The following is a 26905-nucleotide window of genomic DNA, read 5'->3' as shown; positions in this document are numbered from 1 at the left end:
TAGATTTTTCCCTTTCGTCACTTTAAATATGTCCTGCCACTCCCTTCTGGCTTGCAGAGTTTCTGCTGAAAGATCAGCTGTTAACCTTATGGGGATTCCCTTGTATGTTATTTGTTGTTTTTCCCTTGCTGCTTTTAATATTTTTTCTTTGTATTTAATTTTTGATTGTTTGATTAACGTGTGTCTTGGCGTGTTTCTCCTTGGATTTTTCCTGTAGGGGACTCTCTGCACTTCCTGGAGTTGATTAACTATTTCCTTTCCCATATTAGGGAAGTTTTCAACTATAATCTCTTCAAATATTTTCTCAGTCCCTTTCTTTTTCTCTTCTTCTTCTGGGACCCCTATAATTCGAATGTTTGTGCATTTAATGTTATCCCAGAGGTCTCTGAGACTGTCCTCAATTCTTTTCATTCTTTTTTCTTTATTCTACTCTGTGGTAGTTATTTCCACTATTTTATCTTCCAGGTCACTTTGCGTCCTTCTGCCTCAGTTATTCTGCTATTGATTCCTCTTAGAGAATTTTAAATTTCATTTATTGTGTTGTTCATCATTGTTTGTTTGCTCTTTAGTTCTTCTAGGTCCTTGTTAAACGTTTCTTGTATTTTCTTCATTCTATTTCCAAGATTTTGGATCATCTTTACTATCATTACCCTGAATTCTTTTTCGGGTAGACTGCCTATTTCCTCTTCATTTGTTTCGTCTGGCGGGTTTTTACCTTGCTCCTTCATCTGCTGTGTTTCTCTCTCTTTTCATTTTGCTAAACTTCTGTGTTTGGGGTCTCCTTTTCGCAGGCTGCACATTCGTAGTTCCCATTGTTTTTGGTGTCTACCCCCAGTGGCTAAGGTTGGTTCAGTGAGTTGTGTAGGATTCCTGGTGGAGGGGACTGGTGCCTATGTTCTGGTAGATGAGGCTGGATCTTGTCTTTCTGGTGGGCAGGACCACGTCTGGTGGTGTGTTTTGGGGTGTCTGTGACCTTATTATGATTTTAGGCAGCCTCTCTGCTAATGGGTGGGGTTGTGTTCCTGTCTTGCTAGTTGTTTGGCATAGGGTGTCCAGTACTGTAGCTTTCTGTTTGTTGAGTGGAGCTGGGTTTTAGTGTTGAGATGGAGATCTCTGGGAGAGCTTTTGCCATTTGATATTACGTGGAGCCGGGAGGTCTCTGGTGGACCAATGTCCTGAACTTGGCTCTCCCACCTCAGAGGCACAGGCCTGACACCCAGTCAGAGCACCAAGACCCTGTCAGCCACACAGCTGTGAGAGCTGCCGTGGATTGGGGCAGCCGAAAAGCATAGAGCTGGAGCTGAAAGAGAAAAACAAATACCGTATGCTAACGGTAAAAAAAAAGGTTCTGAAGAACATAGGGGCAGGACAGGAATAAAGATGCAGACGTAGACAATGGACTTGAGGACACGGGGAGGGGGAAGGGTAAGCTGGGACGAAGTGAGAGAGTGGCATGGACATATATACACTACCAAATGTAAAATATATAGCTAGTGGGAAGCAGCCGCATAGCACAGGGAGATCAGCTCGGTGCTTTGTGACCACCTAGAGGGGTGGGATAGGGAGGGTGGGAGGGAGACGCAAGAGGGGTGAGATATGGGGATATATGTATATGTATAGCTGATTCACTCTGTTATAAAGCAGAAACTGACACACCATTGTGAAGCAATTATGCTCCAATAAAGATGTTAAAAAAAAAGTAACTTACATTCTCAGGTGGAATATCATTTAAGTAGAAATAAAATTATGAAGAAACTTAGGTCTAGTTAGCTAATAATTTATTATACGTTGGTCAGAAAGAGTTATTCACTGACACATAGTAGGTATTCAAAGTGGTTTATTAAAATGGAATTATAGTGGAGGAATGCACTGCATTTTTAATGGAAAAATGAAGTGAGTTTGGAGGCAGATGGTTTACAAAAAATATTTTGCCTATTTCAGAGCTGAGAAGATAAGCTTTCTGCTATAATATTTATGACCTGGAATCATAGAACATCAATGTTAGAAGAGTCTGTGGAAGTCAGCCCCCTCAACATCCAGATAAGTAAACTGAAACCAAGGAGGTTAAAGGACACACTGGGCAATCCAGAAGTCTCTTCTGTTGAACATCCTGATTTTGGCTACTCAGTTTTTGCTTGACCATTTTTGGAATGAGAAGATTTCCACTTTAGAAGGCAATCCATTTTGGTGTTGAAAGCTGTAATGGGCTGAATAGTGTCCACCAAAAATTCATGTCTACTTGGAACCTCAGAAGGTGACCTTATTTGGAATGAGGATCTTTGCAAATACAATCAAGATGAGGTCATATGGATTAGGGCAAGCCCTAAGTCCAATGACTGAAGTCTGTCTAAGAAGAGGAGAGGACACACAGAGCCTCTGACACACACAAGAAAGAAGGCCATTTGAAGAGGGAGCAGAGATTGGAGTGATGCAGGTACAAGCCAGGAACCCCAAAGATTGCTGAGATATACCAGAAACTACCGAGATGCAAGGAAGGATTCTTCCCTAAAGCCTTCATTCAGAAGGAGCACAGCCCTGCCAACACCTTGATTTTGGACTTCTAGCCTCCAGAACTGAGAGAGAATAAATATCTGTTGTTTTAAGCCACCCAGCTGGTGGTACTTTGTTACAGCAGCCCTAGGAGACTAATACAAATGGCTTCGAATGTTTTAAATGTATTTGTTCGCTACTGCAATCAGCAGATGTTTAAGGAGCACTCTTTATGTGCCAGGCACTTGGCTAGGTATATCAAAGATAAATAAAACATGCTTCCTGCCTCCATTCCTAGAATGTGTCCATCAGGAAAGACAGCTATGTAAATACATCATTGCAGTACTTGATTAGGATTGTGTATGAAGTTCAGTGGTGGCACAGTGGAGCTGGGAGAACCAGGGACGGTTTTACAAGAGACCTTTATGCTTTGTTTGAAAGAAAGAGCTGAAATCAACCTCTGTGGGAATTCTGCTTGATTCTGCCACCACTAGTGCTATCACCCCTAACTAGTTCAAGGTATGTAGCAACCTGTTACTAGAATTCTTTCACCACAGATCAGTCAAAGTAATTTGTATTTTTATTTTCTTATTTTGGCTGTGCCGCACAGCTTGCGGGATCTCAGTTCCCTGACCAGGGATTGAACCTGGGCCTCTGCAGTGAAAGCACCGAATCCTAACCACTAGACGATCAGGGAACTCCCCGAAGTAATTTTTAAAACGCAACCAGATCATGCTACTCTGCTGAAAACATCAATGGGTTCTTATCACAATGAAAATAAAATCCAAATTCCTTTTCATCATACAGCCCCATAAAATCTGATCCCTCCTAACTTCAGTCTCATCTCCTTATACAGTGGTCTTGCTGTCTGTGAACACTGTCAGGTTTGTTCCCATCTTTGACTTTGCACTTGCTCTGCCCTCAGACCCAAGATCTTCCGTGGCTCCTCTTCCTTCAAGTCTCAGCTCACCTTTTGCAGGGAGCCTTCCCTGACCACCCTATTTAAAAAGCACCCTTCCCCCATCTATCTTATTACCTTTTTAAATTTATGGCACATACCACTAATCGGATTTGTCTATTTCTGCCTGGCTTCCACCCCCACCTTACCCTCCATCCCTGACACCATAGAATGTGTGGTCAGGAATCAGGGATCTTGTTTATACTGTTTTGCTGCTTATACTGTTCACTGCTGTGTCCCTAGTGTACAACACATAGGAAGTGTTCAGTACAGAAGAATGAAGAAAAACTTACTCTTTTAGTCTCATGCTTATCATGTCAGATCATATGTCACCATGACTTTCTTTGGGATGAATCCCAAACTGTATTCTTATAATTTCATTTTATAGTCCCAGCCTATTCCCTCCCTGCAAAATTGCACCTTCATCTTTATACCCTTTCTGAGCTGCCCTCTGTGGTATTGTAGCTATCTTAATCTCTAAAATTGTGTAATCTTATTTAAGAATGCACTGAGATTTAGAAAAGTTGCCCAAAGTAACACAGCCGTAAATGGTGTTTCTAGGATTTGAACTTAGATCTCTCTCTGACTAGAGTGCCTTTCTGGTTGTGCTCCTATGGGGGTTTTTGGTGAGTGGGAGGTAAATATCCAGAATTAAAATAGGAGCCCTGTCCATTTGGACTAGAAATAGCAAACACTTATTATTTGTTTCTATAAAAAGAGCTGGGTGATATTTGTTTAAAGGAATTCTGAAAAGTAACTTTAATTTTTTTTGGACTAAAGTTAATTTGCTGTTATAAAGAAGAAAGTAAACATCATCCGTAGTCTACCACCCAGAGACAACTGCTGTTAACATAAAGAACATTTTTATCCAGTATTTTTCTGTGCAGAAAGAAAATAATGTCATGTCATTTTCCTACACAAATCTTTCTCTGAATTTTGAAATAATTTCCTAATGTAATTATTAGATCAAAGCATATTGCCAAATTTTTTCCAGAAAGGTGACCCCGATTTACATTTCCATGAGCAGCACGTGAGTGCTTTTTCATACCATGCCAATATTTTTGGTTTCCACTTCTTGGATTTTTCTTGATATTAAACTTGGAATATATGTTTATTAGTTACCTACTAACTATCTTCTATGACTTGTCTATATCCATTGCCCATTTTTCTATTGGCAACTTAGTATATTTTAAATCAGTTTTTGAATTTTTATATTGATAATGAAAATTTTGTCATATTTGTGGCAAACTTCCCCTTTTTTGACTTATTTTTATTTTTAATTAATTTATTTTATTTATTTATTTTTGGCTGTGTTGGGTCTTCCTTGCTGTGCGCAGGCTTTTTCTAGTTGTGGTGAGCAGGGGCTACTCTTTGTTGTGGTGCGCGGGCTTCTCACTGCGGTGGCTTCTCTTGTTGCGGAGCACGGGCTCTAGGTGCGCGGGCTTCACTAGTTATGGCACGTAGGCTCAGTAGTTGTGGCTCGCAGACTCGAGAGCACAGGCTCAGTAGTTGTGGTGCACAGGCTTAGCTGCTTCGCGGCTGTGGGATTTTCCTGGACCAGGGCTCAAACCTGTGTCCCCTGCATTGGCAGGCGGATTCCTAACCACTGCGCCAACAGGGAAGTCTCTTGACTCATTTTTTTTTTTTTTAACATCTTTATTGAAGTATAATTGCTTTACAATGGTGTGTTAGTTTCTGCTTTAAAACAAAGTGAATCAGTTATACATATACATATGTTCCCATATCTCTTCCCTCTTGCATCTCCCTCCCTCCCACCCTCCCTATCCCACCCCTCTAGGTGGTCACAAAGCACCGAGCTGATCTCTCTGTGCTATGCGGTTGCTTCCCACTAGCTATCTATTTTACGTTTGGTAGTGTATATATGTCCATGACACTCTCTCACCCTGTCACATCTCACCCCTCCCCCTCCCCATATCCTCAAGTCCATTCTTTAGTAGGTCTGTGTCTTTATTCCCATCTTGCCACTAGGTTCTTCATGGCCTTTTTTTTTTTTCCCCTTAGATTCCATATATATGTGTTAGCATACTGTATTTGTTTTTCTCTTTCTGACTTACTTCACTCTGTATGACAGACTCTAACTCCATCCACCTCATTACAAATACCTCCATTTCATTTCTTTTTATGGCTGAGTAATATTCCATTGTATATATGTGCCACATCTTCTTTATCCATTCATCTGATGATGGACACTTAGGTTGCTTCCATGTCCTGGCTATTGTAAATAGAGCTGCAATGAACATTTTGGTACATGACTCTTTTTGAATTATGGTTTTCTCAGGGTATATGCCCAGTAGTGGGATTGCTGGGTCGTATGGTAGTTCTATTTTTAGTTTTTTAAGGAACTTCCATACTGTTCTCCATAGTGGCTGTATCAATTTACATTCCCACCAACAGTGCAAGAGAGTTCCCTTTTCTCCACACCCTCTCCAGCATTTATTGTTTCTAGATTTTTTGATGATGGCCATTCTGACCGGTGTGAGATGATACCTCATTGTAGTTTTGATTTGCATTTCTCTAATGATTAAGGATGTTGAGCATTCTTTCATGTGTCTGTTGGCCATCTGTATATCTTCTTTGGAGAAATGTCTATTTAGGTCTTCTGCCCATTTTTGGATTGGGTTGTTTGTTTTTTTGTTATTGAGCTGCATGAGCTGCTTGTAAATCTTGGAGATTAATCCTTTGTCAGTTGCTTCATTTGCAAATATTTTCTCCCATTCTGAGGGTTGTCTTTTCGTCTTGTTTATGGTTTCATTTGCTGTGCAAAAGCTTTTAAGTTTCATTAGGTCCCATTTGTTTCTTTGTGTTTTTATTTCCATTTCTCTAGGAGCTGGGTCAAAAAGGATCTTACTGCGATTTATGTCATAGAGTGTTCTGCCTATGTTTTCCTCTAAGAGTTTGATAGTGTCTGGCTTAACATTTAGGTCTTTAATCCATTTTGAGTTTATTTTTGTGTATGGTGTCAAGGAGTGTTCTAGTTTCATACTTTTACATGTACCTGTCCAATTTTCCCAGCACCACTTATTGAAGAGACTGTCTTTTCTCCACTGTATATGCTTGCCTCCTTTATCAAAGATAAGGTGACCATATGTGCGTGGGTTTATCTCTGGGCTTTCTATCCTGTTCCATTGATCTATATTTCTGTTTTTGTGCCAGTACCAAACTGTCTTGATTACTGTAGCGTTGTAATATAGTCTGAAGTCAGGGAGCCTGATTCCTCCAGCTCCATTTTTCGTTCTCAAGATTGCTTTGGCTATTCGGGGTCTTTTGTGTCTCCATACAAATTGTGAAATTTTTTGTTCTAGTTCTGTGAAAAATGCCTGTGGTAGTTTGATAGGGATTGCATTGAATCTGTAGATTGCTTTGGGTAGTAGAGTAATTTTCACAATGTTGATTCTTCCAATCCAAGAACATGGTATATCTCTCCATCTATTTGTATCATCTTTAATTTCTTTCATCAGTGTCTTATAATTTTCTGCATACAGGTCTTTTGTCTCCTTAGGTAGGTTTATTCCTAGATATTTTATTCTTTTTGTTGCAATGGTAAACGGGAGTGTTTTCTTAATTTCACTTTCAGATTTTTCATCATTAGTGTATAGGAATGCAAGAGATTTCTGTGCATTAATTTTGTATCCTGCTACTTTACCAAATTCATTGATTAGCTCTAGTAGTTTTCTAGTGGCAGTTTTAGGATTCTCTATGTATAGTATCATGTCATCTGCAAACAGTGACAGCTTTACTTCTTCTTTTCTGATTTAGATTCCTTTTATTTCTTTTTCTTCTTTGATTGCTGTGGCTAACACTACCAAAACTATGTTGAATAATAGTGGTGAGAGTGGGCAACCTTGTCTTGTTCCTGATCTTAGTGGAAATGGTTTCAGTTTTTCACCATTGAGGACAATGTTGGCTGTGGGTTTGTCATATATGGCCTTTATTATGTTGAGGAAAGTTCCCTCTATGCCTACTTTCTGCAGGGCTTTTATCATAAATGGGTGTTGAATTTTGTCAAAAGCTTTCTCTGCATCTATTGAGATGATCATATGGTTTTTCTCCTTCAGTTTGTTAATATGATGTATCATGTTGATTGATTTGCATATATTGAAGAATCCTTGCATTCCTGGAATAAACCCCACTTGATCATGGTGTATAATCCTTTTAATGTGCTGTTGGATTCTGTTTGCTAGTATTTTGTTGAGGATTTTTGCATCTATGTTCATCAGTGATATTGGCCTGTAGTTTTCTTTCTTTGTGACATCTTTGTCTGGTTTTGGTATCAGGGTGATGGTGGCCTCGTAGAATGAGCTGGGGAGTGTTCCTCCCTCTGCAATATTTTGGAAGAGTTTGAGAAGGATAGGTGTTAGCTCTTCTCTAAATGTTTGATAGAATTCGCCAGTGAAGCCATCTGGTCCTGGGCTTTTGTTTGTTGGAAGATTTTTAATCACAGTTTCAATTTCAGTGCTTGTGATTGGTCTGTTCATATTTTCTATTTCTTCCTGGTTCAGTCTCAGGAGGTTGTGCATTTCTAAGAATCTGTCCATTTCTTCCAAGTTGTCCATTTTATTGGCATAGAGTTGCTTGTAGTAATCTCTCATGATCGTTTGTATTTCTGCAGTGTCAGTGGTTACTTCTCCTTTTTCATTTCTAATTCTATTGATTTGAGTCTTCTCCCTTTTTCTCTTGATGAGTCTGGCTAATGGTTTGTCAATTTTGTTTATCTTCTCGAAGAACCAGCTTTTAGTTTCATTGATTTTTGCTATTGTTTCCTTCATTTCTTTTTCATTTATTTCTGATCTGATCTTTATGATTTCTTTCCTTCTGCTAGCTTTGGGGTTTTTTTGTTCTTCTTTCTCTAATTGCTTTAGGTGCAAGGTTAGGTTGTTTATTCGAGATGTTTCCTGTTTCTTGATGTAGGCTTGTATTGTTATAAACTTCCCTCTCAGAACTGCTTTTGCTGCATCCCATAGGTTTTGTGTCGTCGTGTCTCCATTGTCATTTGTTTCTAGGTATTTTTTGATTTCCCCTTTGATTTCTTCAATGATCACTTCGTTATTAAGTAGTGTATTGTGTAGCCTCCATGTGTTTGTATTTTTTACAGATCTTTTCCTGTAATTGATATCTAGTCTCATACCGTTGTGGTCGGAAAAGATACTTGATACGATTTCAATTTTCTTAAATTTACCAAGGCTTGATTTGTGACCCAAGATATGATCTATCCTGGAGAATGTTCCATGAGCACTTGAGAAAAATGTGTATTCTGTTGTTTTTGGGTGGAATGTCCTATAAATATCAATTAAGTCCATCTTGTTTAATGTATCATTTAAAGCTTGTGTTTCCTTATTTATTTTCATTTTGGATGATCTGTCCATTGGTGAAAGTGGGGTGTTAACGTCCCCTACTATGATTGTGTTACTGTCGATTTCCCCTTTTATGGCTGTTAGTATTTGCCTTATGTATTGAGGTGCTCCTATGTTGGGTGCATAAATACTTACAATTGTTATATCTTCCTCTTGGATCGATTCTTGACTCATTTTTAATAAAATGATGTTCTACCTGTACTGCTAAGCCTTTATCTTAGTAAGTCTTATCTCTTTAATGATGCAGTCATCAGAGTGAATTTTTGTTAATAAAAGTTTTCAGCATTTTAAATTCTTCCACACAAACTTTTTGTCTTCAGCATACTAATTTGATAAAGATCTTTCTCATTTTAATAAGTTGTATGGACTAATTGTCAATAACAAATTATAGCTAATTATCTCTTTGTATTTTAAATATATTATAAAAGGAAGGTGACATAAGTACTTTTCCAGAATAGAACCAAGAATGTGAAATTGGAGGAAAAATTTTATGCTTGGAAAATATATTGAAAATGAATGACTTGAGAACTTCTGAGTGTACTTTCTAAGCACTCTCACCATTAAAGCATTTGGCATGCAACCTATCCCCCTCCTGCAAACATCTTTAATTTTGTGATAATAACTCAAATTTTGTAGTAAGAAAAATGGAAAATAGGACCCATTTTACATGGCTTTTCTAAAATCTCTAAAATTTTAGAGAGAATTTATGTCTTACAAACATTTAAGAGGATTTTTAATGGCTTATAATATTAACATAAAAGAGGACAATTTGAAGATAAAAGCAAAAACATAGATTACCTGAAATGTGTAGAACCAACATTTTCATTTTTCTTTCATCACAGTGAAAATACTCCAAATTCATTTTCAGAGAAAAACTTTCCAGAAGTGACTTCAAGAATTTTTTGTGGTTGGCCTCAGTTCATTTCCATTTGAGGTGTAGTTTTAATAACTTTTTCCAGGCTTTCCACTTTTATTTCCCCATCAGTGGTGTTTTTTAATTTCCTTTTCGTCGTTTTTTTGTTTGTTTTGTTAGGCTCCCTTAGAGCAGGATTCAAGTGGGCTGTGTAAGAAAAGCCATTGAAGACGTAAAAATAAAATTTTAGAATGTTTATTTATGTTTATTTTTAACCTTATTGTTTCAGATCCTAATTTTATTTATGTTACATGGAGTACATAAAATTATATGTATCTAATTCATAAATAAATGCATTACAAGTTTGGAGTAAAAAAAAACAACAACAACATTGTAGTTTTTCCAGCTGGGCTCTGTAGAAGGAAACTGGCATATACTGTGTGTCTATAGGGTGTCAGGTACTGGGCAAGATGCTTCACATCCATCCACCCCTAAATGCATGATGGGAGGCAAAGTGAGCCTATTTCTAGCAATTTCCATCTTAGCTCTGGCCAAGATATTGCTAGTCACTGAAGTGCTCAATGTTAAAGTCATGACCCCTGGAGCAGCTATGGGCCAGGTCTTAACCTCTAGTTGCAGTGCCACATGGAGTTCTCTTCATTAATGGCTATGAGAAGAGGAAAAGATTAATAATGTTTTAGTTAGTTAGTAAATTAATAAATAAGGCAAATAATATTAATCCTGTCTTCCAAAGGAAACAGCCTAACTCTGTCTCAGGTCAGATTAATTTATAATCTCCTAGCCTCTTACATACAGTATGGCTTGGTCAGAAGAGGATCCAAACATACATCAAAGGGCTGATTTGACATCTCACTTGGATGTCCATTAGCATTTCAAACTTAACATGTTACAAACAGAACTCTGGATTCTCCCTTTCTTGCCCCAAGCCTGCTGTTCTCCTGTTTTTCCTTATCTAAATCAATGGTATTACCAACCACCCATTTTTTCCTCAAGCCAAAACCAAGGAGACATCTTTTTTTTTTAATTAATTAATTTATTTTTGGCTACGTTGGGTCTTCGTTGCTGCACGCAGGCTTTCTCTAGCTGCGGCCAGCAGGGGCTACTCTTCGTTGCAGTGCGTGCGCTTCTCACAACGTTGCGGTTGTGGTCAGTGACTTCTTTTGTTGCCAAGCACGGGCTCTAGGCAAGTGGGCTTCAGTAGTTGTGGCACGCGGGCTCAGTAGTTGTGGTGCACGGGGTTAGTTGCTCCGCAGCATGTGGGATCTTCCCAGACCAGGGATAGAACCCGTGTCCCCTGCATTGGCAGGCAGATTCTTATCCACTGCACCACGAGGGAAGTCCCCAAGAAGACATCCTTAATTCCTCTCTTCTTCACCCCTCACATCTAGTCCACCCATGACTCTCCTACCAAAACATATTCTGGAGCGCCCTATTCATGATCATTGTCACGCTAGCCTTCCTCACTTACCCTCCTGCTGCCCTATAACTGGTTATCCCTGAAGCCAGAGCTTTTAGGGCCACGGACCAACTCATGTCACTCACTTGCTCTCAATCTGCCGTGGTTTCCCACCTCACTTAGATTTAAATCCTAACTCTTTACCCTAACATGCAAGGCCCACATGGGGCCAACAGGGATCTGCCTTCTTCTCTGACCTCATCTCCTACCACTCTTCTCCTTTAGCCTCATGCCCTCCATCCTATCTCCCTAGCATGCCAAGCTTGCTACTGCCTCACAACCTTTGCACCTACTGGTTTTCTGAGGGTGACAGCAGGGGTGGGGGAAGGAGAAGCCTGGAATGTCTTTGTATAGATAGTAATAATAACAGCATGCACACATATTTATGTGTGCTTACTGTATGGCAGGAACCATGCCAAGGACTTAAACTCATTGAATCCTCACAACAACCCTATAGGATGGACACTGGTATTTCTCCCATTTGGAGATGAAGAAACCAACACACGTAGAGTTAAAGTATTTGCTCCAGGTCACATAGTGTCTTGGGTCAGGGTCCCCAGAAAGCAGGCTCTCAGGCAGAGATCTGCAGTTCGGAGATGTTTTGGAGACTGTCCCTGTGCTCCTGGTAATAACATCTACCAGGAGGTGAAAGAAACAGGACTAGGTGGAGGGAGAAGTTGAACTGTGACACAGCTGCAACAGAGGTCTCAGTGTGGCCTTCAGGGCACTCTAGAACTGAGATGATCCCTCAGAGTTGTCCCACACTGGAGGCTAAGGGGCCAGGCTTTTAAATACCTGCACGGACAGATTCATGGATGGCAGACTGTCCCTAGGGAAGGGGCATGCATATCTTTATACATGGTAGCTTTCTTTACCAAGGGCAATAACTGGAGAAGGACTTAGCTGTGAACTACCAGCATCCAGCTTTCCTGGCAGTAGAAGAATGAGAGCCCCAGCCCTGGACGGGGAATTTGAGCAGTGCATCACAGTATCCAGGATACATCATGCATTTGTTTCTACTTTGTGGAGCAAATTACCCTAATACTTAGAGGATTAAAAAAACAAACATTTATTAGGACTTCCCTGGTGGCACAGTGGTTAAGAACCCGCCTACCAATGCAGGGGACACGGGTTTGAGCCCTGGTCCCGGAGGATCCCACATGCTGCGGAGCAACAGAGCCCATGTGCCACAACTACTGAGACTGCGCTCTGAGAAGCCCACGCACCACAACGAAGAGTAGCCCCTGCTCTCTACAACTAGAGAAAGCCCGCACGCAGCAATGAAGACCCAACACAGCCAATAAATAAATCAATAAATAATAAAAAAATAAAAACACTTGGAGCTTTCTTTTTTAATAAAAACCAAACATTTATTATGTCAGAGTTTCTATGGGTCAAAAATCTGGGGATGGCTTAGCTGGGTGCCTCTAGCTCAAGGCTGTTAAAGAAAAAATTATTCTGACACTTGTTAAAATGGTAAGGAAGACTTTATTCAGGACAATTGCAATAGGTGTCAATGCTATCGCAATAGGTGAGAGAGATTGGGTTCAACTCCAAATACGACAAAGACAGCTGGAAATTTGTAGCCAACAAGTGGAATGAAGGGGTCAGTGGATGAAAAATTACTTAAGAGGAGACATCAAGGGAAGGGGGATTCTTGCTAAGCTGACTTAATAGGATTCTTGCTGAAGGCAGGCCAGGATGATCAGATATCATGGGTAGGGGATGAGGAATATGATCAGATATCAAGGGTAAGGGGATTCTTGCTAAAGTGACTTAGCAGGATTCTTGCTACAACTAGGCTATGCAGGCCCAGCAAGGATGGGGGCCAAGGTCAAGGCCTAGACAAGAAGAAGGGTCAGAGAGCCTGACTAGAGTTTGGTTAAGTGGAGAGTTTTTGTCAAGGCCTCTCCTGAAGTTACAGTCTAGCTATTGGCCAAGGCTGCGGTCTTCTCTGGAGGCTTGACTTGGGAAGGGGGGAGATGGTGGAACATATTCAAATGATATTTAAGTGGTAAAATGGTAGGAATTGTGGGAGAGGATTCTGGGAAGATACAGTGGAGTAGGAAGACCCAGGAATCTGGCTCCCCACCTAGACAACATTTGCACTGGCAGAATAGTCTGATGTAATTATTTTGGAACGCTGGAGTCTGTTGAACGCTTACAACTTCCAAGGGAAAACTTGGAAGGTAAATTGTGGTGTATGCATGAGCGAAATATGGTACATACATACAATGGGATAGTATTCAGTCTTAAAAAGGAAGGAAATTCTGGGCTTCCCTGGTGGTGCAGTGGTTAAGAATCCGCCTGCCAATGCAGGGGACATGGGTTCGAGCCCTGGTCTGGGAAGATCCCACATGCCGCGGAGCAACTAAGCCCGTGCACTACAACTACTGAGCCTGTGCTCTAGAGTCCGCAAGCCACAACTACTGAGCCTGTGTGCCACAACTACTGAAGCCCACGCGCCAGAGCCGGTGTTCTGCAACAAGAGAAGCCACCGCAATGAGAAGCCTGTGCACCGCAAAGAAGAGTAGCCCCTGCTCGCCGCAACTAGAGAAAGCCTGTGCGCAACAGCGAAGACCCAACACAGCCAAAAATAAATAAATAAGATAAATAAATTTTTTAAAAAAAGGAAGGAAATTCTGATACATGTTACTACATGGATGAACCTTGAAGACATTATGATAAGTGAAATAAGCCAATCACAAAAAGGCAAATACGTATTATTACACTTATATGAGGTACTTAGAGCAGTCTAATTCTTAGAGACAGAAGTATAATGGTGGTTTCCAGGGGCTGGGGAGAGGCGGGAATGGGGAATTATTGTTTAATAGGTATAGAGTTTCAGTTTCACAAGATGAAGAGTTATGGGTATGAATGGTGGTGATGGTTCCACAACAATGTGAATATATATACCACTGAACTGGGCACTTAAAAATGGTTAAGGTGGTAAACTTTGTTATGTGTATTTTTCCACAATGAAAAAGGAAGACTTCAATTAAAATATCAGTTGAGGGAAAAATGGTAGGGGTTGCAGCATCTTCATTTTCATATTATTTAGTGAAACTTTCATCTGATTTTTTTAAGGTGCTTCTTTTATTTTTAATTTTTAAAATTTATTTATTTATTTATTTGGCTGTGCCAGGTCTTAGTTGCAGCATGTGGGATCTTTTAGTTGTGGCATGTGGAATCTTTAGTTGCAGCATGTGAACTCTTACTTGCGGCATGTGGGATCTAGTTCCCTGACCAGGGATCAAACCCAGGCGTCCTGCATTGGGAACGTGGAGTCTTAGCTACTGGACCAGCAGGGAAGTCCCTGTTTCATTTGATTTTGAGAGGAAAATTCGAAAAGAGCAAAGAGCTTGTTTGCTGGACATTAGGAAACCCACAGCACAGATAGGAAAAAGCCGCAAGTGCTGGTTTGCTCCCCATTGTATGTGTGAGAGTTTTCTCCTTCTCATATCTTACCATTAGATTTGAGATAAATTAGTCTTTCCTTGAAAACAAGTTTACACAAACCAATCCCCTCTGTTGACAAATTTGCGTAAAGCAAGCAGTGAGAGCTAGTGCACCTCAGAGGCGACTTTGCTCAGTTGACCTTCAGCTCCGTATTACACTTCCACTGACTAAAAAACACTTCTAAATGGCCCTTGGGAAGTAATTTGCCCAGACAGAAATACAAAGGCAAGAGAATCATTGAAGAGAAGGGCATTTTGTTTGGTGTTTAAGAGCTGAAATAGAGGAATCAGTAATGAAATGTGTGGTAACTTTCGTGATTTAAAAACAACCAGAGCACAAGGGCCCAACTGCTCATCAATGAATCTTTGGGGCCCCAAGAGTAGGTAACTCTGCCCCAATTTGGCTCTAGCTTCGAGAAGCAGAGGCTGGTGCACTAGGATGCAGCAGGTTCCTTAGGTGGTCGGGGCTTGCATTCAGGAAGTATTAGGAAAGTCATGGCACCTGCAGTTTGGGTCTTCATGCCCATGCTAAATTTCTTCTGCTTAGATATGAGTACCAGGGGATTACTGCCTGAAAGTACCCTTGGGGAGTCCCACGGTGACTTCAGAGAAGGGCCACAGGAAGCCAGAGAGACCAGGGTCAAATCCTAGCTCTACCTATCAACTGCACTTTGACTCTGGAGAGATATTTGACTTCCTTATAGCCCTGAGAGTTTGTTTCAGTAGGTCTGAGACAGGATCTAGGAATCTCTATTTTCAACCAGCCCAGCATATGACTCTGATACTAGAATCCTGGTTTGGGGCTGTTTCCTAGAATTGGTAGTACCTAGAGTCAAGCATGAACCCTGGAGCCAGACTGCCTGGGTTAATTCCAGCTCCACCAATTTAGGAGTTGTATACTCTTGGGCAAGTTACTTCACCTCACCGTCTCAATTTCCTTATCCGTAAAATGGTGATAAAGGTCGTACCTATCCCATGGGGTTATTGTGAGGTGATCTCAAGTATGCTAATTGTGTAAAGCATTTAAAATGAAGCCACTTACACAGCAAACACTGTGTTATTCTTATTCTAGAGCTACAAACCTTTATCTACAACTCCAAAATTAAAAGAATACTAAAAATCAAAAAGTCTTCCCCTAAAGTTTGGCACAAATTAATTTGGCAGCAAAACCTGATCTGAACTGACGGGAGGCTATTGTTAGTCTGTATTTATCCCTTATTCTGTATTAATAAACTTAAGAAATATCAACATGTTTGATTATGGAATGCTGCTCCACAGCCCCAGAATAGGTGTAACATAATAACTTGTATATTTGTGTATTTCCTAAAAATCTGAAATAGTCTCAATTTCAAAACACAGGAGTTTCAGAGAAGGGAGTGTGAACCTATATTTCATTATCCTTTGTTGGCCAGAGACCCCGTGTGACAACCATTGTGAGAAAACTCGACATCTGGTGGTTGCAGTGGAGAACAAACAAAAACAGAATAAAACAAATAAACAAAACGCCATTATTAAAAGTTCCAATAGTGTAGAGCTTCCAATACTGTATATATACAAAAAATTGATTGTAACTTAAAATTGATTACTAAGTCTAAATTGATTACAGACTCTAAATTGGAATCATAAATTTTAAAATATTTTAAAATTGCTTTATCAGTTTGCTGAGGTTTCCTGACCCCAGAGTGACTCCTAGCCAGGATGCAGGTGGATTTAGCATGTGCTACTTAGACTAGAATACTCTTTGTTTGATAGTCTTTACTTTCCAATGCTTTCATTCTCACTTTCTGCTCTGAGACTTTCTCTTCTTACCTAATAGAATGCAAATCAAATGCCTTTGGACACCTTTCCCTTTATACCTAACACAACCTTTATGCCTGGGGTCAGCAAACTTTTTCTGTTAAGGGCCAGTTTGGACTTTGTGGGTCATTTGGTTGCACCTACTCAACTCTGCCATTGTGGAATGAAAGCAGTCATAGACATTACATAAATAAATCAGGGTGGCTTGTGTACAAAACTTCATTTATGGACACTGAAATTTAAATTTCTTATAATTTTCACAAGTCACAAATATTAGTCATGATTTTTAAAAACCATTTTAAAATGTAAAAAATATTTTTAGCTTGTGAGATGTGCAAACACAGGCAGTGGGCCAGATTTGGCTCATGGTGTAACAGGGAAGAGCCAATTCTGACTCCATGTTGGATCTGTTTCTTTTACTTTAAGCTTTGCTTTTTGTTGCTTTTGATATTGTAATCAGATTACAGTCTATAGCTGTAAGCATACATAATGGCCTGCCACAGGGAACCCTGCCCCTCTGCCTGTTAAACTAAAAGGCTTTTGTTCAGCTCACAGACATTCTGACCCTGCCCACCTGTGAATGGCTGCAGAAAAGAAGAAATTAACACATCCCCTCCTATTTTTTTGTTTTTTTTAAAAGATTTATTATTTATTTATTTATTTATTTTTGGCTGTGTCAGGTCTTAGTTGCGGCACGCGGGCTTCTCTCTAGTTGTGGTACACAGGCTCCAGAGCGCATGGGCTCTATAGTTTGTGGCACACAGGCTCTCTAGTCGAGGCGCGTGAGCTCAGTAGTTGTGGCACACAGGCTTAGTTGCCCTGCAGCATGTGGGATCTTAGTTCCCTGAGCAGGGATCGAACCGGAGTCTCTTGCATTGTAAGGCAGATTCTTTACCACTGGACCACCAGGGAAGTCCCCATCCCCTCCTATTTTGCAAGATAAATGGTCTTTTTACTTTACTTCCTCACCTCCTCCCCCCTGTCCTACAAAAGAAACTGGCATCGAGAGGCCGATAAGATGGTTTTTTGGGGACCGTAGTCCGCCATCTTCTTGGTCTGCTGGATTTCCAAATAAAGTCGCTATTCCTTGCCTCAACACCTTGTCTCTCGATTTACTGGCCTGTCGTGTGGCGAGCAGAGTGAGCTTGGACTTGGTAACAATGGGAGGGCTATGGTTTGCTGACGCCTGCTCTAACTCAGGGTTTCACAACCAGTTAAGCAGGGATGTCAATTCTTATTGTACATTCTTTTAAAATTCAGACTTCCCTGGAATTTCCCACATTCAGAAGTTATTTGGCAGGGAAGATTCTGTTCAGGGAGCACTTTGGAGTGGAGCCGCAACCCTTATCCCCACCTTCCTGTTGAACCATCCAGGTCTACGTATTACTTTCATTGAGCTTGTCAAGTGAAATACTTTGTTTTGTGCAGGTGTGTAAAATATTGTTTTTCTGTTGCTTTCTTTTCCTTTGCTAACCCAGAAGGCTTAATACCTTTATTATTACTATCTGGTCTAAGACGTTCCTAAATGGAGCAAACAGATTTTTTAAATTTCCTAAATCGATAAAGCCAAAGTCTGATTTTTTTTTTTTTGGTTTTGGAACTATCATTAAAAAATTTTTAAAAAAAACTTTGCAATAATCAAACTTACAAAAACGTAAGTAGTACATTATAGATAATCTTCTCCTGACCCATCTCAGAGTCGTTGACCTGATGACCCACCACCCCCTAATACTTCATCAGGAAATTAACACTGATGTTACTACCACATAGTCCTCAGACTCGTTTCAACAACTGTTCTAATAACGTTCTTGATAGCAAAATGATCCAGTTCAGTTCGTTCAGTTAATGTACGTGTCTTCAGTTCTTTGGTTATTCTTTGACCTTGGTAGCCTTGGCACTTTTGAAGATTATAGGCCCGTTATTTTGTAAAATAACAATTTTCAATGTGCATTTATCTTATACTTCCTCATGATTACATTCAGGTTTTGCATCTTTGGCAGAAATATCACAGAAGGGATGCTGTGTTCTTCTCAATGCATCCTATCAAGTGGTGGAAGACTTAGATTTCTCCCATTTTGTTCACTTAAGGTGAACTCTGCCAGGCTTCTCCATTTTAAAACTCCTCTTTTTCCCATTGTACTTAAAAAATATTTTATGGAGAGGTACTTTGAAATTACTTACATATCCCATTCTTCATTAAACTATTCATTCATTCATATCAGTATAGACTCATAGTTTTCTCTTTTACTCAGTGATTTATAAGTCATTATTTGGATGCTCAGATTGTTCCAGATTTGCCCAGTAAGTCCCTTAAGGCTGGTTTCTGTGCCCTTTTGACATGCAATTATTTTTTTTTGAGTACTTCCTTGCTTTCTTGCTCATCTTGTACTTTTCCTGCCCAGCCATGGAATCAGCCATTTCTCCAAAGACTCCTGGCTCCTTTAAGTGGAGGATGTAGTGCCTGAATCTGGATTCTAGGTGTATGCACTGCACTGGAGGAAGAGAGGAACTGCTGCCCCACGGCTCACTTAGTAGACAGTGCTCCCCTATATATATATATATATATATTTTTTTTTTTAAAACAACAGCTCCTGTTTATTTTTTTATTTTTATTTATTTTTTTAATTTTTATTTATTTTATTTATGGCTGTGTTGGGTCTTCGTTTCTGTGCGAGGGCTTTCTCTAGTTGCGGCAAGCGGGGGCCACTCTTCATCGTCGTGCACAGGCCTCTCACTATCGCGGCCTCTCTTGTTGCGGAGCACAGGCTCCACACGCGCAGGCTCAGCAATTGCGGCTCACAGGCCTAGTCGCTCCGCGGCATGTGGGACCTTCCCAGACCAGGGCTCGAACCCGTGTCCCCTGCATTGGCAGGCAGACTCTCAACCACTGCACCACCAGGGAAGCCCTCCCGTATATTTCTTTATGTTGAAATTCATGAGTTCACACCAAAACCCAATACCCCCTATATTCAAACCCAATACCAGAGTTTATTCTAGTCTTTTCCCTTTCTGATGTGTAACATCTCCTCTAAAAATGAGAAAGCTGGCTTCCATTATCCTTAATATTTCTGCTCATTTAATCAAGTTCCCTGTTCCTACCCAATCCACCATTGCCATCCCTCCCCTGCATAGATGCCCTCCCCATCCCAAGTGTAGGATGACTTCCAGCACTAGGCCACACCCCCAGCTCCTACCCCCACACACCAGGCTGGGAACCCATGGGGATGCCTGCCCCACCTAATGGTGGAATTGTGGGTAAAGGAAAAAGGGGAAGGGGAAGGCTGAGTCTTGTTGAGGTTTTATGTAAATTCCACAAAGGAAGAGATCTTGGTTTTCACTGATGTATCCCAAATACCTAAAACAGATCCTAGCACATGGTAGGCAATAAAAAACACCTTGAAAAATTTATAAAACTATAGGGTCAACAGTTCATTTAAATTCTTTATATTCATTTAACTTCAAGATATTTCCCCATCATAATAGATTAACTTTTTATAACTATAAAGTTATTAGATTCAGGAAACAGTTAAAAAAAAAGGTTAAATCTCTGATTAGGCAATGTGAAATTTATCTTAAATTTGGATTTATGTGCATGGATAAAACCTCACAGAACTGCACTGAAAACATCAACATTGTTTGGGACCAATTTAACAAAATAGAAAAGGTATTACTTCTGAACAATATTAACAGATACATTGTTAAATCAGAACACATGGAGACAACTTCAGAGATGGATACAGGTATGGGGGGGGCTGAAGCTCACATAACTTTGGAGGCATTTTTTAAGGAAAAGAATTAGGTACAGGGTCTTCTAAGAGGACTGTGTAAGTGAGGAGCCCTGCATTTTAGGCAGCAAGTCTGCTCCTTGAAGGAAGTCAGAGTGAAAGTGTCCAGGCCCAATGCTCAGCACAGAGCAGGCATACAAAATTTTAAGATATTACTGAAGAACTCTGCATGAAGCCTGTTCTTCTACATATTAGGTCCTAAACAAATCTCTCTTAGATACTGCTAACTGACCCCTGACTTGTCCCTTCTTAGAAAACAGGTTGTAATGAAAGTTTTGCTGTTCAACCAGGAATGACACAGGATTCCAGTAAGATCTTATCATTTTAATTGATTTTAATGATTATTGCTCATCTGCAAGGATTAATATTGCATTCATTAAAAATCATTCAATACAAAATAAACTTGTTCCTCCCAAGTTGCTCTCTACATGCTCCCTCTGATGCCAGACATTTCCCCACAGTGTCCTTTGTTACATGGCTTGACAGAGACGGAGCCCTTACCTAGTATTTCTATGGACACAGTAATAGATATGGGAGCAGGGGGCAGGCCAGAGGGCAGCAGGACCTGGGCCCCTTCCCTCCAGCAGAACTCACACGATGGATACCACTGTTGGCCAGGTTACCTCCCCTAAAGGATGTGCTGTTCTGATTGGCTGGTTAAACGCCTTGGGAAAAAGGGCTTGAACCATTAGCATCTACAGAGAAGAAAGCATGGTCACACTGGCAAGGAAGTGGGAAGGGGCTGGTTACGGAGAAACAGGAGAGGGAAAAAAGTTTTGGCAAGATCACTGACCCCTGCTAGGAAGTCACAGAGTGAAAGCTTTCCTTCTTATATTTCTATTTTAAATTAATGTCTGTCTTCTCTGATCAATGGCAATAGGGAAATGAAAATTTCTAGTATCTAGCACTAATGCCTGACCCAACTTTGAAGGATCACCAGCTAGAACAAGTTGAGAATTTAGAATCCTGGATAATTATACACTTAAAGCTCATGAGCATAAAGCTCACCTGACCATGCAGAAATGCTGGTAAGCAGGGTGCATGGCATGGGAATACATCTCTCTGATCTCTGAGGATTCTTTCAGAGTGTGAGCCAGGACATACTGATTATTTTCTCTATGCACAAACTGCTCTTTAAGGTCTCAGTTCATAAACTTTCTGTGACATGTGTCAATCAAAAGTGGTACTGCTTCTGTAAAACTAAAGTTACATGGGTCCTAAAGCCCCAGACAAGTTATACAGAGCTAATTCCCCTCACCCTGACCCAATTTATCCTTCCTCCTCCCATCCACATCTACCTCCCTTTAAGTATTTTAAATTGCAGAAGCACAGCTGATTAGAAATTTGCTCTTAAAGGATAAATCCTAAAGACAGAGCTCAGTGCTGTATACTGAGTAATGGCTCAAGAAATTTGCTTTCAGCACAAGCTGATGGGGCAGAGCTGATAAAATTTACTGTTACGGCCCCAGTTCATTGATGCTATAAACTATGGGCTAGAAACTGAGGGATTATCAGAGTTTGAGATCAGCATTTCTCTAGACTCAACTCTGCACTTTTAGCTCCAAAGGTTCAAAAGATAAACTGATAACAACTAACCACTCAAGCAGCTCCTCAGTATTAAGACTAAACATTTTTCTTACTTAAAAAAACAAAACAAAAAAACAAAAACCAAAAAACAAACAGAACAAAAACAAACAAAAAAAACCCAGAAATAAATGCTAGGGGACAAAATTCAACTTAATAGAGTACAGTCTGGATAAAAACCTGGAAAATGAGAGGGTCTGGTGGGAGTGGAGGAAGGGCTGTACTAAATCCAAGTGGGCCTACCAGATCTTAACAAGCGACACTCACTAGTACACATCTCTGAACCAAACATACCACCTTTACACAGGAAACAGGGCTTGGAACATCTAGGGGAAATTAACATGCACCACCTATATATAACCTACCTGCCTGGTAGGTACCATCCCTGCTCCTCTGAAGAAGTGAAAGAGCACTGATTTCAGCAGCTAAGAAATGGGCTCTTTTAAGGCAATTTAGACATTGCAGATTGTTCCACATAGAAGGTACCTTAGCATTTCCTGTTAATAAGGTACCCAATTAAGACTATGAAGTCCCCAGAAATGGTAAAGAAAGAATCACCTTTCTGGGCTGGGAGAGTAAAATCCTTCTTTAGTGACTAGGGTGAGAAACCTTGAATCTCAGTTTCATCTAAAGAGCCATGAAGCAAGTTCCTGTGTGGTCTGCAGAACTTGGATAATGAGATGAAAAAACAAGAAAGAAATTACAGGAAAAAAAATCAAGAGGAAAGGATTAAGAAGAAAATAAAAGTTTTCTTAAAAAATATTTCTTTTAGAGTTGTGTGGTTCATGTGGACTGGTCCTTGGTAATACGGTCCATTAGTATCTGTAAAGAAAGAGATTGACTGTTTAGTACGTGTGTCTTCCACATGAGAGTTCCAAGAAAAGAATCCAAAACAGAGAACACTCTCCAGGGTCCTTCCCCTGCCCAGGCCAGGGATTCCTGCAGTAATTCCCCAAGGATTATTCCTCCCTGTGCTTCCAAAGGACTTCCAACAATGCCATCTCTAGCTGTATCTCCTGCTCCCTAATACTATAAATCAGTGGTTTTCAACCCTGACAATACATTAGAATTATCTGAAGAAGTTTTACAAAATAAGCCGGGGCCCCATTCTAGACTAACTCTATTAGAATCTCTGGGGGTGAGGCTCAAGCTCCAAAATTTTAGAAAATGCTGACTTCTTTACATCTACTACTAGATATACAATTTCTCTGTTTACCTTGTTAGTGTGAGGCAGAGTTCTTGTACTCTTCAAAATTAGCTATAACCCTATTTAAGAAAGCTGGCTAGCCTGCATGGCTTAATATTGGGGAGAAGAGCTTTTCATTTACTTTCTCCCAAGTTACCTGTAATAATTGGGTTTGAATGGCCCATTTTTGTTGAGTCCCAGATATTTTGCTTGGTCATCTGTCAGCTCTGTCAGGTGGGCATCAAATGATGGCAGGTGCAAGCTGGCAACGTACTCATCTAGGAAGAACAAAGCGGCAGGGGGGCAGACTCCATTTCAAATATGCCTCTCAGGGCATAACTTCCCCCTATTTTCATCTGAAGCTTCTTTGAGAGAGAGGACAAGGCTTGGAATAACTTTGAAAGAATCTAACTCAGAATATTTGCTTAATTTAAAAAAAACCCTCAAAGTTGCCTTTAAGGTTTTTCTCTCAGTACATCCAGAGTGCATTTAGAAAGCCATTTGCCAGCGGGACAAAATGGGCCGACTTGTTCCTCCCCATTCTTCTCTGGCAAAGCTTTTGGGTTCACCTCAATGGCCAACATACCATGTACTATTCTCACTTTCCTGCAGCAACTTCCTTAGCTGGATTATAGTCAAATTATGAATCAAAGTGGACACCAGTAAGGTCAAAAGAGTTAAGTCATCAACATTTACTTACGATAAGATCCATAAAGGTCTCAAATCTTAGGATCATGGATTTCTAAGGCAGCTGGCACAAATGTATTAGTTTTCCACAGATAAGCTTCCTGGGCTTTTACCTTTATGAATATGAATTGAAAACCAAAAACCAAAACCCAAAGGTAAGCTGAGGTAAGCTGTTGAAGGGGACAACAGCAAGAAGTTTTTTAGCTTTAAGAGGACAGGGGTTTGGGCTGACCAATGAGAGGGGAGGTTGGCACCATATTCAGAAAGGTAAAGAACTAAAGATGATGCATTATGTCACGTGAACACAACACAGTTGACCCCTGGAATGACAGAAGACTGTTTGTATATCTCATAGAAGATGGACAATAAAAACTATATTTCTGTTTCTCTCATTTGGGTCCCAGGCTATAATCAGTGGTAGTAAGTTTAATAAACTTCATAAAGCTACTCAGGATAAGAGCATCTACCCTAAACCACTGTGCTAAAGCACCTTTACTCATTAGCTGTAATTCTTACTACAATTTTGCAATATATTTAGTATTATTCTCACTTTACTGATAAAGAAACTGAGGCTCATGGAGATTAGAACTTGTCCCGAGGTCCAAAAACCACTAAGTGCTAGAACAGGGATTAGAATCCTGACTCTAAATCCAATGCTTTTCATGATATTCATTTTACCAAACCATGCAACAGTCTGGGGATCAATATAGGTTTCTACTGCTTTCACTCACCCATTTTCTTAGGAAGCAAGTATACATCTTGTTTGTATCGTCCCTCAGGTGCATTATAGAGTTCTATCAGTGCCAAAGCCTAAGGCGGGAAAAGAGGGTCAAAAAACACAAAAACACTTCTTAGGGACATTAAAAAACAAAAACAGAAGAAATAGATTTAACAGGGTCTTGGGGTAAATACTGAAGTGATCTACCACAGTGGCAGCACGCAGGACTTGGACTGTGGTAAACACCAGCACACATCACAGGAGGATTTACTGGTGTTTTTGTTTAGTTCCTAATAAAAGAAGAGACTAAATACAACTGAGCTGAAACACTATATTCTAAATTAAAACAGCCAACCAAAGGGACACAAACACTGACTCTGCCTGACTGATTATCTTCTACACTTGAGAGAGCCTAAATCTTGACAATTTGTAACCTGAAGAAAACAGGTTGATAAGAACACAGGAGGGCACACTCTCACTGGAACTCTGATCTAGGTCCAGTTCCACTCATCTTAGCGCAGGCTAAGCCGGCCTTTTGTCACATACCTGTGTTGTAGCTGTGATGGACAGAACAAAGGTGGGAACTGTGGAGCAGCTCAGATTGAGCAGACGACCCTGAAACGTTGAAACAGAGCCCTGGTATGAGTTGTGTTATCCTTCTGTCATGTCATGCAAGTCACGCAAATGCAGGAAAGGACTTTATACTCCTCTAGACTCAGTTAGTAGAGGAAGAATTACAGTTCCAAATCAGGACTCTAGGTTTTATCTTATTTTCTGCAAGTCCATCTGAGTCTGACAAACTGAAGGATCAGCTGTGGTCAGGAAGTAGTATGTTACTTAGTAAAAAGTAGATATTTTTTGAGTGATTCTATTTTGGAGACCAGACTATTTGAGAAATATACCTCTATCCAAAGATAGAATTCAGGGAAACATAGGCCGAATATGTTTACCCTGCCGCCCCTCCCCGGATGGCTCTAACCATATTGCTTGTGCTGTACTGCCCGAACCCTTGTGTGTGTGCACCTCTGCCAGAAGGACGACGCGTTTGCCATCTGGCCAGATGACATGATCCACCTGAGAACGTACTCGCTCCCATGTCAGCTCCGGAGTGCGGAGGCTGGTCTGAAAGGAAGAGAGCGCAGTTGACTGGCTATAATGGAAGGAAGCAAAAAAAGGCCTAGCAACAAATCAATGAGAGAAGGCTTACCACATCAATTTCTGTGTTTGAGTGGCCCATATTGCATACGATACAACTGTTTTTCATGCGATCCAAATGCTCCCGTGTCACTACATTCTTATTTCCTAAAAGTAAAGGAGAGTGGCTGAGGAAACAGATCCTGGCGGGGAAAGGTACTGACTGGCTTTCAGTTAGAACAAGGGAGAGAGGTTTGCTGGCACTAAAGAGCATGTATACACTGTGAGGAAAGAAGTGTGCGTTGCATAACAGCTCCTTAGGCTCAGTTATTTGGTTTTAAGATCAAGCAGGATAAAAAGCCATCAAGGAAAAAGGCTCTTTGTTCTGGAAAATATGTTAAGGTTCTGATAGTTTACTCTAGTTCTCAGACTTTTACACAGAACACAGGTCTTACTTACTTTATATAAAAGTCAATTAGATCATTTTCAAGATTTAACCTCAGAGTTAATACTCCTCCACGTACACCAAAGCACTGACACTTACCTGTGCAAGTTATTACGACATCAACTTGCCGGATGACTTCATTTAGCTTTACCACCCTGAACCCATCCATGCTGGAAGAAAAGGAAGGAACACTATGAGCAAAAGCAAGGAGGCAGTGGGACAGAAGCTGGTCACAAAATGAGACAATTAAATGTCTTTCTAAAGTTAAATCCAGGGCTACCTCACTGGAATGGTAGTAATAAGCTGTGCTAAACTATACACACTGGGCTCTTCAGACTCCCCAAGATTCCATCCAGGAAGGGAAAATACCAAGAAGCTCTACGAGTGCCCTATGATTACAATGCAGGGAACAGAGCAATTTAGTCTTCTCCTTCTTTGAGAAATTTCTCCAAGGAATGGTTAATACAACAATCAAACTCTTAGAAACATAAAGTCCCTGGAGTGAACCTAATGGTATTACCGCTGTTCTTACCAGGCCTGCAGAGCACAGATGGGGTCAATTTCTGTGATATAGACAATTGCTCCGAGGGCCTTGAGAGCAGCACAGCAGCCCTTTCCCACCTGCAGAGCATAAGAAAGAAGTCAGGTCCATTCAGGCACAGATATTTAGTAGGCAGGTAGGTTCTCTGGGAGATGGGAATTATTAGCCTCCCTGAAACCATCAATCATCTAGCAAGTCTTTGCAAAGATGCTCCAATCCAAGCAGAGGAGAAACAGATCCTGATTATGTTGTGACCCTTAGAGGAGTGATTTAGCAGACATTTCAAGGGCTTTAGCAAGGGCTGGAGCTTGGGATAGTAAAAGAGATAAAGGAAATAAAAGTATCACCATCAAGGAAACAAGACCAAGGAACAGCAACTGTAACCTCTAGTTTCTTGTTCCAGGAAAACCTGATAACTAT

The 26905-nt window shown here is 40.5% G+C and overlaps 1 protein-coding gene across 2 annotated transcripts in view; it reads right to left on the bottom strand.

Moving 5' to 3' along the window:
* Window positions 1-20506: 20506 nt before the first annotated feature.
* AHCYL1 (adenosylhomocysteinase like 1) overlaps window positions 20507-26905 on the bottom strand; it is a 39524-nt gene continuing 33125 nt past the window's right edge. Inside the window, exons 10-17 of one of the 2 annotated variants that reach the window (XM_059927438.1) lie at window positions 26477-26565; window positions 26044-26114; window positions 25573-25667; window positions 25389-25487; window positions 24912-24980; window positions 24379-24457; window positions 23118-23238; window positions 20507-22596 (exon numbers count right to left, since the gene is read on the bottom strand). In XM_059927438.1, the coding sequence (XP_059783421.1) occupies window positions 22590-22596; window positions 23118-23238; window positions 24379-24457; window positions 24912-24980; window positions 25389-25487; window positions 25573-25667; window positions 26044-26114; window positions 26477-26565 (630 nt within the window). In that variant the 3' untranslated portion in view covers window positions 20507-22589. Of the gene's footprint in view, window positions 22597-23113; window positions 23239-24378; window positions 24458-24911; window positions 24981-25388; window positions 25488-25572; window positions 25668-26043; window positions 26115-26476; window positions 26566-26905 lie in introns of those variants that run through there. The other variant, XM_059927444.1, reaches the window with a different exon arrangement.

Source organism: Balaenoptera ricei, chromosome 1 (genome assembly GCF_028023285.1).
Source record: "Balaenoptera ricei isolate mBalRic1 chromosome 1, mBalRic1.hap2, whole genome shotgun sequence".
NCBI classification, from domain to species: domain Eukaryota; kingdom Metazoa; phylum Chordata; class Mammalia; order Artiodactyla; family Balaenopteridae; genus Balaenoptera; species Balaenoptera ricei.
This window is presented reverse-complemented; position numbering and strand designations above follow the sequence as displayed.